Source organism: Ictalurus punctatus, chromosome 9, assembly GCF_001660625.3.
Source record: "Ictalurus punctatus breed USDA103 chromosome 9, Coco_2.0, whole genome shotgun sequence".
In the NCBI taxonomy this organism is placed as follows: Eukaryota; Metazoa; Chordata; class Actinopteri; order Siluriformes; family Ictaluridae; genus Ictalurus; species Ictalurus punctatus.
The window spans coordinates 14,634,759-14,653,176 of NC_030424.2; the positions used below are offsets into that span (position 1 = coordinate 14,634,759).

Below are 18,418 nucleotides of genomic sequence, written 5' to 3' on the forward strand. Positions count from 1 at the left end.
ACCCTGTGTGGGTTTCCTACAGGTTCTCTAGTTTTCTCCCACGTCTAAAAATTTTTGTATGCATACTTATGTTTTATGTATGATGCATATAAACTTTGTGTATATATTTAGTTTGTGTATAAATACTAAACAATAAGAATGCAAAATATGTATGCTTTTTAAAAAAGTTGTACACAAATTGAGTATGGACAGAAAGTTTATATGCATACTTAAAAATAAGTATGCATACTAGAATTTTAAGTATGCATATAAATTTGTTTCCATATTCAATTGGTGTACAACTTTTAAAAACGCATACATATTTTGCACACTTATTGTACAAATCACACTTGATTTATAGTATATATAAATCATGGTACAGTAAAAAGAAATATAACTAATTGATGATGTACGATCATGTGCAAACCACCAGTCTGTATCTAATCGACACTTAGCCTTAGTTATCATCAACTAACATTACAATGATCAACCTCCTATGCTTTATATGACGGTGTTCGCTGTTTTGAAAATCAATTTAGTTTCAAAGACTTTGATTCACGGTATTTGTATGAGTTTCTGTTGTGGAGTAAAATTCGGTATTATGTTTAAAACATTGGTTGGAAAAATATTGTGGTGATCTCTTATAGACATATGATACATTCCCCAGTTAACAAGGTTGATTTCTTTGCAGACAAAGACTGAAATCAATTTGATGTAAAGTACAATTAAATAAGACCAGAAGAAAAGCCAACACAATGCCACAAAATACAACACATATAGTAATGGCCTGTGAGTGCACTACAATTATTAAACACACAGGGGCGTTAGAAGAGCACAATGCACACCATCAAATATTTATAAACTGTAGAAGTTTAATTTGTGTTCATACAATTTTCTTATGATTCAAATATGAATGATAATATTTTGAATAGTTTATTGCTTCACAATAAAATGCGGTGGTTGGATACATCCATTTATAGCAAGACAATACATTCAAGTTAAACACTGTTGTCATACAGTATCTTTTACATTATTATCATTTTCATCAGTGGCTTGGAAAGCGATCCAGCACACCTTTTACCTCCCACAGTGCAGCAGGTCACAGTCTATGCTACAATAAGATTGCACATGTATGTGCCAACAAAAGTGAGTGCATGTGCCCTGTATGTGCGCACCTTCATGCAGGAAAATAGATGTACTGTAGATTTTAAGCATCTTCATTCACCTTAAAATGTTTATCCTGAAGAAGTATACAGTGGGTTTTTCTGTGCATACAGAAACTTCGGTTCATGTCAGAATGCCACCACTTGTAACAAAGATGCAACCTCCTGAGTGATCCTTATCCCCGAAAGGAAGAAAACAATAATCCGGTCACTCAGGTGGCTGTGCACAATTTATAAAATACAGCTAGAGTCAAAAATACTTGATTTTCTGTTCAAATGTAGTAATAATAGCCATTATAATAACAGACATGCCACAGGAACAACTGGCTTCAGATTAGATCATAGAAATGGCTTATTTACAGTGATTTGGTATGATTTGTGTTTATTAATTTATTATATGTACTATAGTAGTCTATTTATGTTACAATAACATAAACTAAATCTTGGCCCAATAACAAAATAGGAAAATATTTGCATATATGTGAAACACTTAATTCCATTATAGAAATTGAAACAACGTAAACAAACAAGTAAATCTTGTAATTTCTTCGCTTTCTTGAAACAGACTATGTGTTACTAGCAAACTGATGAGTCACCTCCAGTGACATTCATTAACCTTGAAACAATCTAAACACATTATCCCATCTGAACACTGATCAACTACCATCAGGGGAAAAAACCCCAAAAAACAACATCACACCACCATACCGCACAGCACACAGCCATGTAAAAAGAAGGTGCATTCCTCATAGCACTAATAATGTAAGGTATTATGAATATTTGCATGCATGAGCAACAAGGGTATTTAAATATAACCAGCCTTTCTGATTACAGCCTACTGGTTACAATTTTCACTTATGGAGATTGCATATGTCCTTATATACTGCACACATTGAAACACTGCACACAGCTGCCTTTCCACATGGACAACAGCGACGGCAAACTTTTAGCACTGAACGACAACACCTGACATTTCCACAACTGGCACAGACACAAACACATCTGCCCTTTACTTGGATTAAGATCTCCTGAGCCTCTTGGATTTGGTGCAGGATGGAGTGCTAGCTGCCATTTTGGGAGATTAACAGTGATTCTTCGACCCTGCTGTGTCAAATCATGCGTCACAGACAAACAGTACAGAGACCCAGAAAGGGGAGCTGGAGTGAACGTCCCAAAAAGAAAAAAATAAAGTAATCGTTCCAGTCATGGATGTACATCCACTCCCCCTCCTCTACACCTATAAGGAAGCACTGGTTCAAACAAGAGGACTGTTACCGTTATATTTATGCATAAACAGTAAATGTAACATCAAGATCTGTGTTTGTGGTCTTGTCAGTAAATTAAATTCTGAAATTTGTCTTCCATACCATTAAAGAGCTTGGACCCAGTTTTTAAAGTTTCAATTGGTCCTTTCTAATTTAATAAAGTCCTCGACTGTCAGTTTGGGTGTACAGAAGCCATGAGCAGACAGGAAATCTTATCATTTCAGAATAGATCTTCCACAGCAGGAGTCTCTGAGGAACTGTACAGTATATTTATCTCTTGTTCTCACAGTCCTTCTGTATCGCATTGCTGCCTTCACAAAAATCTCATATTCCTTCACGCTTCAAAAATAAAAAAGGATCTCTCATGAATTAATTGACATTAAACACTGCTTCTGTTTATATTGCTCCTTTATTGCATTACAGCAGAAAAGAGCTGATGTCTTTCCTTACTGCAATCATAGTGTGACCTAGAGTCTTCACCTGATATGTCTAAAGTGCATTTTTGTTTGATTTTATTTTTCTCCAGGGAAGAACAGATGAAAGCGTGTAAATGTGATGCATTCATTTTGTTTCACTGAGTAGCATTCCTCTTTTTTCCTGTGTGTATATATATATTCGGGCTGCGCCCATGCAGAGCCAATTTAGACATGCTATGCTGCTAAGTTGAGAAGGTCCAGTCAGAGCGAGTGTTGCCAAAGACATAAGTCTAATTGTCTGAGATCATGGACAGAGAACTGAATCCTCATTTCCATGGACAGATGGAGCAGAATGTAATGTCTTTGATTGCAATGAACAACTGATGTGGGACATGGTGGGTTTCAGTAACAATAAAATGCTGAAAAAAATGTTGTAAATCTGATAGGGATTGTGGGTGGTAGGTCCAGTTTGGAAGTGATTCAGAAACTAAATGTTTCAGACCTCTTGACACATGGGCAGATTGACAAAGGTAAAAATGTTGTACTCGATCAAGATGGAGAAGCACAGGAAGATGGTGTACAGCAGGAGCACGTACACACCCAGCTTTTTGTCCAGCTTCCAGCTGTTAACATGGATCCCCAGGACCTGTGCAGAAAGAAAGAGTATAAATGTACACAAACATGATAAATGGCCTGCACTTATATAGCGCTTTTATCCAAAGCACTTTACACTGTGTCTCATTCACCCATTCACACACACACTCACACACCAGTGGTAGCAGAGCTGCCATGCAAGGCGCTAACTTGCCATCGGGAACAACTTGGTGTTCAACGTCTTGCCCAAGGACACTTCGGCATGTGGAATCATGTGGGCCAGGAATCGAACCGCCAACCCTATGATTAGTGGACAACCCGCGCTACCACCAGGGCCACAGCCGCCCGTACAAACATGTAACGTGTACTCAGATGTCTGTTCATAAAGGTCATTCAGTTATAAAAAGGTAAGGCAACTAAACTTGTGGTATTTGAAGGTATTTTGTGACTCATCCAAGGGCGACATCACTACTTCATGAGCTTTGCAATTCCCTTGAATGAGTGGCAAAACATCCTCGAGATTATACAAGTTCAGTCACCTTTTCATTCCACACTGGGGAAGACCAAGGAAGCTGTGGGATGGGCGGCCAAGGAAGTTTAGCAGTCCACTGGTATGTAGATGAAATCCAATGGATCATTTTCAACTTGCCAAATGAGTTAATATTTTCTTTATTTTGCTAAATAGTTTGGTCTGCTGCATTTTTGTGGCCATATTTAACACTTATAACACTACATGAATAATCACGTACAAATACCTGAATTAATACTTACTTAAATATGAACTAAAGATGAGTTAAGGCATGTACTAATTATGAACTAATTAAGAGCTAACCTTAACTACGATGCGAGTCTTATGAATTCATGAGTAAATAACGACCACCTAAAGTACAAGTTAGTACATGTTTGTTAATGTACTGTATTAATTAACTCATAGGGGTAAACTAAATCAAATATTAATCAAACATATAATAAAGAATATGAATTAAGCATGCATAATTTAAAATTGTTTATATAATTTGCCATATGCAGCGGCACACACAAACATCATAGGATGGCACTAGATTACTTTCATAATTTACATTGATCCTCCTTATTGAATGTAGAAAGACGCCCTAATAATAAACACCAGTAATTTCATCTCAACCCATTTTGCATCATTCTCCATCCATTTCTCTTCAAAATCCCACTGTAGTACTAGTACTTGACTGAGGTGGATAGGGCCTGGGGCACTGCACCTTTGCCCACAAGTGTGAAATGAATACAGTAACATTTATTAATTTAACAGACACTATTATCTATTAACATCTATTATCATTTAAAATCAGTGTTTTATAAAATTATTTTCCGCTTTTAGTCGTAGATGTCGTTGTGTTTATTTTGGCTGCTTTACTGCATCTATGTCAACTAGCTCAACTCTCCTGGCTTTAAATCGTTATGAACAGTTGTGAACCCATTTCTCTCTTGTGCTCTTGCTCATGTTTTGGGCCACTGCCCCTAAAAATGGGTGAAATTATTGGTGTTTATTATTAATGCATCTTTCTACGTTCGATAATAAACAAGTTGAAATTATTCACATTTAATTCATATTCTTTCTAATAGAGCATGTTTGATTTAGTTTACCCCTACATGTTAATTAATACATTAACTAACAAACATGTATTAACATACACTTAAGGTGGTCGTTATTTACACATGAATTCATAAGACTCACGTCGTAGTTAAGGTTAACTCCATGATTGTAAAGTACATTTTGTGGGTCTCTGGCTATTAGTTACTTTCATGCAAGTTTGTGTGTTTCATTGGGGGCCCTTATAAAATGGTTTGTTCCAGGCCTTGGAAATAAGCATGGTGGACCTGCACACTGTAGTATACATTACATTAACTTACAGTCAAAGCCACTGAGCCCAGAAGCAGCACCACAGAATACACCAATCCTCTACTGTTGATTTTCACCTGAGACAAGAGTAGAGAACTAGAATTTACCATTGCAGTTTTTCACATTTACAATGTCAGCATTGCTGCACTCCATCCAGTTCTCCTCTTTGAATATGTGTGGGTGTGAGTATATTCGTAAGGGAGAGAGAGAGTGACAGATACCACAGATCCGTAGTTGACAGCCATCGTCTGGAGACCCCAGGGAACACCGAGCCCAACCAGGATATCAAAGACATTACTGCCGATTGTATTGGAGACAGCCATATCGCCCAGGCCTGTGGAGGTAAACACATAATACATCATAGATAAACAGATACCAAAACCTGGAAAGATTTTGTAGTAATTGTCAAAAATGGTCCGCTCCTAAATTGAGTATGAATTCACACAAATGATACCTTGTCGAGCGACTATAAGGCTAGCTATACAGTCTGGAACACTAGTGCCGGCTGCAAGAAAAGTGATGCCCATTATAACATCAGGTATTCCCAGTGTGTATCCGATAATCGTCACCTGCACAAAATAATAAACAAACACTATTAATTAAACATGTCAGAATATTATCAGTGACATTGTATACATTCTTTCACAACGAAATTGCAAAAACTATGTTCTTTGCTCCAGAGCTGCTCAAGTGCTGTATTAAATAGACAGGTGATGCTAAAACTCAAATACACTCACCATCCACACCATGAAGTATGAGAAGACAGCTATCCACAGAGTGGAAAGAAAAAAGGAGAGCATAAAGAAATTCTCCCAGCGTGGTTTCGCACAGTTCGGCACGGTTAAGTACAGCAACAACAGTATAGGCCATGAAATGATGAACTTCACTCTGTTCATAGCGCCCCCTGCAGGTACAAGGAAATAACACTGCACCTCATTCACTGTGTCATTATGGCAATAGGCTCACTGGTGAGATTTGCTTGCACAGAAATACTTTTAATCAAAAAGTTTGATACATGCCCTGTGGACTGTGCAATAGCTTTAATGAATGTCTGGCTCACAAGAAAACACATACAATGTCCATATTAAACGTGACTGGTGCCTCCAGAAAAGGTCCACGAATGTTAAGCTGATAATCTTTAACAATAAGTCCTAGGTTCCTTTTCCAAAAGGATTTTGTTCTTCTGCTAACAAGAGAAAATTAGACAGGCATTACCTTCTTGTGTGTATTTTTTTAAAATACTTATGCAAGAGCTTTAATACTAATTTACATACTAATAGTAATTTATTTATCAGCAGATTTTTGAATGCATAGCTGAAGCACCATTACTAGCCAGCCATATATTTTAGAAAAAATTATAAGATTGTTCTCCTAAGTCATAGTCCCTCTGTATTTTGTAAGCAAGATTTCTTTAGCTGTACATATCACTGAAAGTAAATAAGAATTTTTTTCTTTCACAGGAAAGAGGCAGCCAACTGTCAACTGTCAGGAAAGAGGCACCCAACTGTTAGCTGTTCGTTGCAGTCAACCAACCACAGGCTTTTTTTTGGAACCAGTGATTTTCACATTTAGTTGCCATCAAAATCTTGAACCCCCCCCCCCCCCCCCCCCTCGAAAAAAAAAAAAAACCTGAAATGATGCCATGAACTTTCTGTGACCATACCTTGCTCAGAAAATCGATTAAAACTTTGTTTACCTCTTGGAAACTGGTGGATGTACAGTATGTGTGCTTATACAGAAGTGTGGATAGCCAGTAAGAGTGCAACCTTTGAGATTCTGAAGTGTACCCTATACCCTGTACAGGTGCTCAATCACACCTGACTCTAATAACTCAATCCCAGTGATTGAAAACACCTGACTCTAATTTCACCTGTATTATACTGCTAATCCTAGGCGTTCACATACTTTTGCCACTTACAGATATGTCATATTTGCTCATTTTCTTCAACAAATAAAAGACCAAGAATATTTATTTTTGCCTCGTTTGTTTAATTGGGATCTCTTCATAAGATTTGTAAACAGTCCTAAAAATAGATAATGTTTTAGGTCATATTTATGCAGAAATATAGAAAAATCTAAAGGCATCACAAATTTTCAAGCAGCACTGTATGATTGTGAGATTCTCTAACCAGGTATGGTGAAGGGTGAGGACATCTCATTATCCTCCTCCTCTGTTAGTTTGTCCTCTGGTACGCTGCCGTTCTCCATTGTTTCTGCTTTCCCATCAGCCACTAGTGTGCCATCCACCCCATTAGATGCCTGCATTAGCCGCTGTTGCTACAAAAAAACGAAATTTTAGTAAATGTAAAGGAGTTAGTATCTCACAGCTACCGAGTCCATAGTAAGATTTGAACCATAAAAGTAATTATTCTGTTTTTATTGAATGTGGTTTTGTGGAATGTACTTTCTATCCTTTTTAAAGTAGCTCAATCAGATTCACATTCAAGAGTGTATGTTTGCCAAACAAGTATCCTTATTTTTACACATATTTATAAGTACACTATATGACCAAAGGTTTGTGGGCAGCTGACCATCAAACTCTTATGTGCTTATTAAATATCGCATCAGTCACAATGGCATTAGTGAGGTCAGGCACTAACGTCACATGAGAAGGTCTGGAGGGCAGTCAGCATTCCCGTTCATCCCAAAGGTGTTCAGTGTGGTTGAGGTCAGGGCTCTGTGCAAATCAACCAAGTTCTTACACTGCTACCTTGGCAAATCATGTCTTTGTGGCACTCCCTTTGTGCACAGTTGTGTTCTTCCAATTTTGTGGCAACAGTTTAGGATAGGCCTATATATGGCTGTGATGGTCAGGTGTCTACAAACATTTGGCCATATAATGTATGTCTGTGCATATTTCAGTATTATTATTAAGTACAGAAGAATTTAATAAATTGAACTGGTCAGCCTCTCACACGTGCAAGGTGTTTCCTTAGTGAAAACACGGAAAATACTGAAAGAGCTCAGCTCATTGGACTGAGGAAGCCTAACAGGTGATTTCTAAATCCCAGTGGAAAATCCGCAGTGAATGGAAAAAGCCCCTTTTAATGCACTCTACTTCTGCTGTTTCTGCGTCAGTCTTAAATTCCATTCTTTTACTGCCAGTCAGTGGAAAATCACAGCAACCAGTTAAATCCCTTTTTATCTCACGCTTAAGACTCCTGCTGGCAAACTCTGGCAACTCCACTTCTTAACAATGACATGCCCATTAGTAGATTTGAAGGCTGCACACCTCATTAATGATGAGTCGGCTCGCCATGCGCAGACGGGTTTTAGGCCCAAAATGGTTGGTGATCATGACTCTGAGGCCGGCCTCCGGGAAGCGGTAGTTTGGAGGACTAGAGTTCATCATCTCATCCACCATCACAACTGAACCACGAGTGTACATCTTACTGGGTTTTACTAGAAACAGATGAGAGATATGATGAGAGAGATGACAATATGCATTGAATTTGTAAACTAAGTTCACATTTGTAAACAAAACACAGAAATCTGGACAAATAGTAGAATGACACTGACCTTTCTAAACTCTACTAGTACTAGTAGCCTCTTTTTATGCCAGTATACTCACCACTGTCACCATTCAGACTTTTTGTATTAAATATTAGAATTGGAAAGTAAAATGCTTGGTGTTGGATCATAGCATATATAGTCACAACTCTAACTCTGCTTTTCTTTCTCTCCATAAACTAAATTAAAAAGCTGGTCAATTGAGTATTTTGTGCTACACTACACACTCAACAGCTTTAATCATGTAGAAAGCATGTGGTCATTTAATGCAAACCCCAAAGGGTCATGCTGTCCTATCTTGACAACTCATCTGAAACACTTATCTTAAGTTCAAAGTGGTGATGCAATTCGGCCTGCAAATGTGAAATCTAAATCTCAAAATTTTGATTCAGAGCACCCTGGGTAAATACACTGTTATACACGCACTCTTAAACACAACAATAGTAATAATAAGTGGAAGCTTAGTAGATAAGGATTTGGCCTACTAATCAGAAGGTTGTAAGTTGAAATCCCAGCACCAAGCTGCCATGACTGGATCCCTGAGCAAGACCCTTAACACTCAACTGATCAGTTTTATCTTGGGCCAAACGTAAGTCACTCTGGATAAAAGAATTAGCCACATGAACATGTACATCCAAAGTCTGGCAAATGATAAAGTATATTATACACACATTATCTGTGACAGGACACCCAACTATTTTTGGTGCACTCTGCAGAACCACCGACTAAGTAGTTGATCTGATGTTGGGAAAAGTTTAATATTATAGCCATTTGTGGTCAAGAAGTCTAGGAGCATATAACTGGCCTGGCTGTCTCGATGAGAAGGATGTCATTCTCACTAGTAAACAGTTAGCCTATATGGAGGGAAGAGGGCACGTAGCACTCTCTTCTCCAAGTGCTTTCAGCTTCCCTATGACATTGCATGAACAGCAGCTGGTAAAGTTGCAGTGGAATTGGCCACAATTAAATTGGGAGCAAATGGGATGGAATAATGGAGGAATGAATAAAAAAATAAATAAATGACGACCCATCATCACCTCCTAAAAGCACATCACCACTGTTAAGGACACTGTGACACAAAAGTGGCCTATGTAGAGTAAGAAAAACTCCTACAACATACACCATGACATCAGGGGAACCACACAGCAAAACAGTTTAGCACGGTAGGTCAAGGCTATTTAACAATACACACTTTGATGAACATTACTCATTGATATTTATGCCTTTTAGGCCTTATTACTTGAGCATACACACACATATCACTCGCATGCACAAAAATATTAAAATACTATATGCACACACTACAAAGCAAACAAAAATCCTCTTTACAGAACACACAAAACATGTGGTAAGGTTCATAGTACATCACACTCTCGCTCTCTCTCACACACACAAAGGGCTCTGGAGGTAGAAGGAGAAGGTAGTAAGTATTTAGTAAGGCTAAGCAGACAGGCTTCACAGTAAATGTTAGAGGGTTTCTAATGGCACATTCTGAAATAAAGATACATAATCTATGCAGAAGGCAAGCAGTGACTCCCTCTCTACTTTACACACTATTAGCATTAGCAGCTAGTTTGCACATCTACTAAGAGGAAAAGCTCCAACGTGACAGGAAAGAGGCAAGAACATGTTGTTAGTCTCAGCTGTAATCATTGTGAGTGTTTGTTGATTTGAGCAGAGGCAGAGCAGAAGGGACGAGCTGAGCTGGCGCAGAGAGAAGCCTGTCTAATTACCCTTACCTGAGCTGAGTAATGGCCAAGAGGGATCATCCCAAAACTGCTCATAATATGCATTACCGTCCTCCAGCTCGCTGAGCACTGCATTACCGTTGGCAACACCCTTATCTTCTGTCCCAGAAAAGTAGTTCTGTATGCTGGTGTTAAACCTGAGACAAGGAGAAATCTCCAGCTGAGCCTTGCTATTTATAATAATTCAATATTTATTCAGTAAAAATGTTTTCTCTCTCTCAATAATATATACTGACATCTCTATTTTCTAAAAACATAAATATATTTCATAAAAATTATATTTAAAATGTAGGTTAATTACTGACCTTGCCTTGGTGTCAAAGATTCCATCAGTAAAGGAGCCATTTTAATAAACAATACTGTAAATTGTAAAAAAAAAAACACTCTTCCTGCAATCTTGCTAGCTTAGTGTGCTTTTCTCATACGATGGGCCTCATTTATCAATCTTTTATTTGTAAATGTTTGCATAAGCCATACTAAACAGTAACACCGCATTGAGAAATGTTTTGGATCCTTTGATTTTCTTTATACTCGTGTGAATATGTTGATCAGTGACACCCACAAATCTCCATAAAAAGCAAAGCTCACACAGCTGAAATGATGAGCGAAAGGCAAAAATATACTTTCTCAGATGTAGAAGTGAAAGTGATTTTGACTCTTATCTTTGCCAGTAAAAAATATAGAATATTTAACAGCATCAAGTGAGGTGAAACGAAAATGATCTGACATAAAAAATGGAGGGAAAAATATATCAAGTGTACCCAGATGATAGTGGACACCAAGCACATTATACAGAGAAACAATGTTTAATTGTTTCTTATTCAAAACAAAGTGTCTTGACGACTCTCGGCCTGACAACATGTTAAAAAAGAAGAAGGGCATGCGTCCACAGCAAGCAAATGGTCTGAAGCACACTAGAGAGAATACGACAAACTGTAGCTCGAGACCAGATCAGACACTTATTGCTGGCTGTAATAAAGTGTTACACAGCATTAAAAAAAACATGCCGTGGCAAACAGAACTGACTTATACACCTCTTGAGCCCATCCTCCATTTACACAGTGGCATTTCTAATTGAATGACAATGAAAATTTATGGATTTATTATGGCTTGCTTTCTTTTTTTTTTTCATATTTAATATTTATTTAATTAATGACATTAATATAAATGACTGGGTTTAAATTTGTGTGTGTAACTAAAAGTACACAAACTATTTAAACTTGACACAGTAATCCATTTATAAGAGTGCAGTAACTCATTACGATTTATCTCGTTTTTAGCCGATCAGTCAAGGTTCATATTAGTTAGCTTTTTTATATGTAAATTTAGGATACAAATGTTTTTCCAAAAGTATGGGATCTACATTCATTTACATACAGGATTTACATTCATTACCAGCTTGATAAAGAATACATTAACAGATTGGATAGCCATGGCGAAATGAACATAAGCATATTAAATTTATTTCGTAATCAGATAACGGCTGTCCGAATGTCAGCGACGTCATATAATCTAATTGTGTATTTTGTCAAATTCATATTATTGCTTTTTTCTCGTTACTTCTCATGACAGTCATTTTCTGCTATGTTTACATAATGTGTTTATGATATTTGTATATGCACCAAGGATTCTATAAATGCACCTGCGTTGACTGCCTGTAATGTCTCAATAACCAGAGAATTACAAAACATCTCTACTGTGTGGAAGAACTCACTTCATAATGATTATGTAGCCAACATACATGAGCATGAGCACCAGACTCTCCCACCTGTAGGCAGAGAGGAGTAGTCAGTATGTCATGATTCTGCAGCTGAAAACAAAACACAAACACTGTTTTTAATAGTACTGGGACACTTACCATATAATCTGCCCATCATAGATGAACTATAAAAGGAGACACACTAAAGTGAACAATCATTAAATAAGTCCTTTTTTCTCAGAACATAAGAATCATCCTTTGTGTGATCATGTGTTTTTGTGAAGCTGATCCTGACAAATATGCTTAAGTATTACACAGAGGACACCCTTGCAAATATAACATCATTGTACCTGTTTGCTCACAATATTACATCTTCTGCCTAAATTACTTTTTTCTTTTTGCAATTATAAAATTTTGTCATATGATATTAAAATGCATTTGCTTTCACAGCTGTCTTGAAATGATTTAGGGTTTACAATATACTGAAAGCATTCCTTTCAGAAAAACACAATAAACACATATTTATTATCACTAATAATATCATACTTACTACTATAAGTGCTACAACAGACAGTGTGTAGTAAAGGGAGTCCCGAAACACAGAAAACTTGGTGAGAAAGACAACCTTCAGAAAAGAGAAAAGAGCTTTCTAAAGGCAGTCGTTAAATTTAACATTGCATTAGATTCATTGTTCATCACTATGTTTTACTTTAAATATTTTTTTCCTTTTCCCTTAATTTGGTCACCTACCAATTCCCACCCACCAGCCATAGCTTCCCTATCCACTGCTACCAATTGGGGAGGGTGAAGGCTAACATGTGAATCCTCTGAACCAGATGAAAGGAGCCAAATGCATCATTTCCAACTGCTGCTCATGTGTAACACACTCAGAGGTATGCATTATCTGCTCTGTTCTGCATACATATGCTCGTACTGTAGATGCCCATAATTGGCTAGTGTCTCTGTGATTGACAAGGGTGAGAGAGTACGCCATCCCTCTCACCCAGAGATCACGGCCGGTTTTGCTCCCTTGGTGCTGGCCCCATGATGGCTGTGGCATCGTCAGGATTCAAACTCCGAAGTCTTCGAACTCTTGCGATTTCCCCAAATATAGGGCAAATGCTTTCTGTTGTGCCACTCGACAGTCCTTAACAGATATTTTTTATTACAAGCAAACCAATTTTAAAGAGTAATAGCACAGCACAATATTGTTACTCTCCCATTATGTCATTAGTAGGTAGGGCATAGTTTAACATGCTGTTGAGTTTGTTACACGTTTTTCACAAGATCTAATCCATAAAGATCAAACCAGCTTTTATTTTCAATTAGTGAGAATTACAGGGTAATATCTGCCACATATCATGAATCACATAAAAAACATTGATAACACAGGTAGATGTTGACCTGCTATGGCATTACTGCCCATCGCACCTCCTCCAGTGCCCACAGGATTACCACTCTTCCTTCATCCTTCTCACCATGCCTAACGCAACCAAAACCACACAGGCCTCCCCAGTGACTAAGGCTGTAGCAAGCCCCACTGGCACCGTTAATGTATGCTCAGTGCCACTTGTTTCATATGGTTTTCTGTTACACCTAATACCACTCAGGCATGCTTGCCTAACACAAGCAGAGCCACACAGACCTTCCCAGTGGCTAAGGCTGTGACCGGCACAGTTAGTGCATGCTCAGTACAACTGGTTCCATACGGCATGGTCAGCTGTAGGGTCGTCAGCCTGGTACTACCGCTCAACAACTTATAACGAAAGTGAAAGCAATGGTACTGTTCAGCAACTGAAAATCGTTTCATTCATTTACTTCGAGCTAAGGCAGTTTAATGTGTAACATACCTCCAAAATTGTAAAAAAGTAAACATAAAAAAGTAAAAGGCGAGAGAACAACTGAAATAGACAAATAATGCAGTTACTATTTCAGAGGGAGGTTCACACACACCTGTCCAGCGAATATTCCACACACACCAATGATACAGAGAATGTTGAACACAGCTGACCCCACGATCGTACCCACACCCACATCTCCGTGTGTTATGAACACACCTGCAAAAAAACACAATATTTATTCCCTACAGTAATTCACAGGAGCTTACATGAATGTGTGTGTGTGTCTCACCAATGATGGAGGCAAAAAGCTCTGGAGCTGAGCTTCCAGCAGCCATAAATGTTGCACCAGCTACATCCTCACTCAGATGCAGTTTCTGACAGATGACAAGAGAAGACAGAATAGAGCATGCAATATCAGAGCAGGGGTGAGGTGATGGGAGTGAGCTTGATGGAGTGATTCTAAGTGGAGGCTGGTTTCAGAGCTTGAGCTTGAGTTTAGAGTTAAAGCTTCTATAATCCCACTTACTTCACAGATCTTCTCTAGAGACATAACAAAGTAGTCATCACACACGATAGCTAGAGCCAGGAACATGTAGACAGCCTAAAGCAAAAAATATATATATTTAATGTCATACAAACATTGAGGCCATTAAAAATTTTATATCATTTCTATTTTATATTTAATGAAGCAGAACTGTGCCTAATATAAATGTAATGTGCTTATGGGTCCTCTAGAGTCACTGTAGGCTTGTTTGTGTTTTTATTCATTTATAGATTTAGGCACTATAGACACATAGGGTTTTCAGGACAACCGGTCACATGGCACAATGAACGGCTGACAAACAATTTATTATGATCATAAAGTTGTCAGAGCGGCTTCATGTATTCTGAATGACAGGGTCAATTGTGGAGAGCAGCCAGGCTTTGACAGCACAGTCACAGACACTGAGTTTACCTACAGCAAATATGTGTAGCAGGACAGCTCCTCGTGTTCGCTCTCGGTTTGTGAACATATCCTCAGGGAACTCATGGATGGCTGAAATGAGAATACATGTTAGATGCAACATTCACTTCTTTTCATGGGATTATAAGCACAATTATGTTTCCTTGAAGATGGGTTTCCTTTTGAGTCTGGTTCCTCTCAAGGTTTCTTCCTCATAGCGTCTAAAGGAGTTTCTTCCTTTTCACCGTCACTTCTGGCTTGCTCATAAGGGATAAATTCATACATTTAAAATGTATATCCTGAATGTATTTATGTCTGCAAAGCTGCTTTGTGACATTGTCCATTGTTAAAAGTGCTATACAAATAAAGTTTAACTGAATTGAATATATATATATAAATATATATATATATATATATATATATATATATATTATATTATATATATATATATATATATATATATATATATATATATATATATATATATATATATATATATATATATAGTATCTCACAAAAGTGAGTACACCCCTCACATTTTTGTAAATATTTGATTATATCATTTCATGTGACAACACTGAATAAATGACACTTTGCTACAATGTAAAGTAGTGAGTGTACAGCTTATGTAACAGTGTAAATTTGCTGTCCCCTCAAAATAACTCGACACACAGCCATTAATGTCTAAACCACTGGCAACAAAAGTGAGTACACCCCTAAGTGAAAATGCCAAATTGGGCCCAATTAGCCATTTTCCCTCCCCGGTGTCATGTGACTTGTTAGTGTTACAAGGTCTCAGGTGTGAATGGGGAGCAAGTGTGTTAAATTTGGTGTCATCACTCTCACACTCCCTCATACTGGTCACTGGAAGTTCAACATGGCACCGCATGACAAATAACTCTCTGAGGAGCTGAAAAAAAGAAATGTTCCTCTACATAATGATGGCCTAGGCTATAAGAAGATTGTCAAGACCCTGACCCTGAGCTGCAGCACGGTGGCCAAGACCATACAGCGGTTTAACGGGACAGGTTCCACTCAGAACAGGTCTCACCATGATCGACCAAAGAAGTTGAGTGCACGTGCTCAGTGTCATATCCAGAGGTTGTCTTTGGGAAATAGATGTATGAGTGCTGCCAGCATTGCTGCAGAGGTTGAAGGGGTGGGGGGTCAGCCTGTCAGTGCTCAGACCATACAGCACACACTGCATCAAATTGGTCTGCATGGCTGTCGTCCCAGAAGGAAGCCTCTTCTAAAGATGATGCACAAGAAAACCGGCAAACAGTTTGCTGAAGACAAGCAGACTAAGGGCATGGATTACTGGAACCATGTCCTGTGGTCTGATGAGACCAAAATAAACTTATTTGGTTCAGATGGTGTCAAGCGTGTGTGGCGGCAACCAGGTGAGGAGTACAAAGACAAGTGTGTCTTGCCTACAGTCAGCATGGTGGTGGGAGTGTCATGGTCTGGGGCTGCATGAGTGCTGCCGGCACTGGGAAACTACAGTTCATTGAGGGAACCATGAATGCCAACATGTACTGTGACATACCGAAGCCGAGCATGATCCCCTCCTTTCGTAGACTGGGCAGCAGGGCAGTATTCCAGCATGATAACGACCCCAAACACACCTCCAAGACGACCACTGCCTTGCTAAAGAAGCTGAGGGTGAAGGTGATGGACTGGCCAAGCATGCCTCCAGACCTAAACCCTATTGAGCATCTGTGGGGCATCCTAACATCCACCAGCTCCGTGATGTTGTCATGGAGGAGTTGAAGAGGACTCCAGTGGCAACCTGTGAGGCTCTGGTGAACTCCATGCCCAAGAGGGTTAAGGCAGTGCTGGAAAATAATGGTGGCCACACAAAATATTGACACTTTCGGCCGAATTTGGACATTTTCACTTAGAGGTGTACTCACTTTTGTTGCCAGCGGTTTAGACATTAATGGCTGTGTGTTATTTTGAGGGGACAGCAAATTTACACTGTTACACAAGCTGTACACTCACTACTTTACATTGTAGCAAAGTATCATTTCTTCAGTGTTGCCACATGAAAAGGTATAATCAAATATTTACAAAAATGTGAGGGGTGTACTCACTTTTGTGAGATACTGTATATAAGTTAATATTCATTTTAAAAATATTTTTTTCAAGCTTAATATCTTTCATCAGTAGATTTTTCCACAATTTATATTTTCTGAAGCCTTCCTTGGAGGGACAAACTACACTAATGTCTACCATGACTGATGTCCTTTAATGTCTAACATGGTTGTACAGCAGCCTAATTTAAAATCTATATGAAATGTAAAAAATCTAATTTTTAATTGTAATTCTAAATTAAGTTCAATTTGTTGGAAGTAACTGTAATAACAGTTTCAAATAAGATTTGAGAAAAAAAGTGATAGTCTTGTTATTCCACTAGTGCACAGGCATTTTTCCTGCAATAACACACCTCACTTAGGAAGGACTAATTGAGCTAGATGTGCTGAAGCAGGGAAAACACTAAAAAGTGCAATGCAGGGGGCAGGACCAGGGTTGCGAACCTGTGTACTAAGGGGCAAAATATGACATATAATTAAATTCATTTGTAGGTTGTAACATAAAATGTGGAAAAGTTCAAGGAAGTGAAAATTACACAAGGCCCTGTATAATTTGGAACCATCATGTGAACCATGATTTTCTTTTCGTAATGAACTGCAGTCTGTTCACCTGTCTTATACGTCAGTGGTTCCCAAACTTTTCCAGAGCAAGGCCCCCAAATGGCATTAACATTTGACCGAGGCCCCCCTTTTCCAAGATGTCTTTAAAACACATTAAAAATTCAGACTTCTGAATATACCCCCCCCCCCCCCCCCCCCCTTTTTATTATTAATAATGACATCTTTCATAATTACATTAGATTAGATTTGGAATTGATTGTGTCTGTGTGTGGTTGTCCGAGAGTGACACAATCATGTATTTATTTATTTTTCACACAAAATTGTTGAGGCCCCCCCGGCGGCCCCCACTTTGAAAACCACTGTTATAGGTGATATATCCATTTGTATCCTCAAAATGCAGCTTTCAGATAAATGCTAATAAATGAACACATTACAAAGGAGTTGTTGATGTGTTACTGTTCATTAAGCTGTTTTTTTTTTTTTTTTTTTGTCTGGCCCACTTGACACTGCATTAACTTTAATGATAAAATGAGCAATGATGTAAAATGAGTTAGACATCCCTGTTGTAGAGGGACCTTTTCCACTTTCATACATAACATTTCAAACATTGTTATTCTTAGGTTTGTGCATGTAGTCTGTCCTGTTCATTTCACCGGGATGATTTTTCGCAGCATGCAAAACGGTCCGTTTAACGCCCCAATGGCTGTCAATGGGAGTGCTCACACCCAGG

The 18,418-nt window shown here is 38.3% G+C and overlaps 1 protein-coding gene across 4 annotated transcripts in view; it reads right to left on the reverse strand.

Moving 5' to 3' along the window:
* Positions 1-831: 831 nt before the first annotated feature.
* slc24a4a (solute carrier family 24 member 4a) overlaps positions 832-18,418 on the reverse strand; it is a 29,107-nt gene continuing 11,520 nt past the window's right edge. For 2 of the 4 annotated variants that reach the window (XM_017477168.3, XM_053682676.1), the window contains 15 exons: positions 15,051-15,127; positions 14,618-14,692; positions 14,381-14,465; positions 14,204-14,307; positions 12,801-12,875; positions 12,410-12,435; positions 12,266-12,319; positions 10,543-10,688; positions 8,526-8,695; positions 7,423-7,570; positions 6,031-6,197; positions 5,748-5,862; positions 5,515-5,627; positions 5,305-5,370; positions 832-3,469 (listed from right to left, as the gene is read on the reverse strand). In XM_017477168.3, the coding sequence (XP_017332657.1) occupies positions 3,320-3,469; positions 5,305-5,370; positions 5,515-5,627; positions 5,748-5,862; positions 6,031-6,197; positions 7,423-7,570; positions 8,526-8,695; positions 10,543-10,688; positions 12,266-12,319; positions 12,410-12,435; positions 12,801-12,875; positions 14,204-14,307; positions 14,381-14,465; positions 14,618-14,692; positions 15,051-15,127 (1,571 nt within the window). In that variant the 3' untranslated portion in view covers positions 832-3,319. The remainder of the gene's footprint in view (positions 3,470-5,304; positions 5,371-5,514; positions 5,628-5,747; positions 5,863-6,030; positions 6,198-7,422; positions 7,571-8,525; positions 8,696-10,542; positions 10,689-12,265; positions 12,320-12,409; positions 12,436-12,800; positions 12,876-14,203; positions 14,308-14,380; positions 14,466-14,617; positions 14,693-15,050; positions 15,128-18,418) is intronic. The other 2 variants (XM_017477169.3, XM_017477170.3) reach the window with 2 other exon arrangements.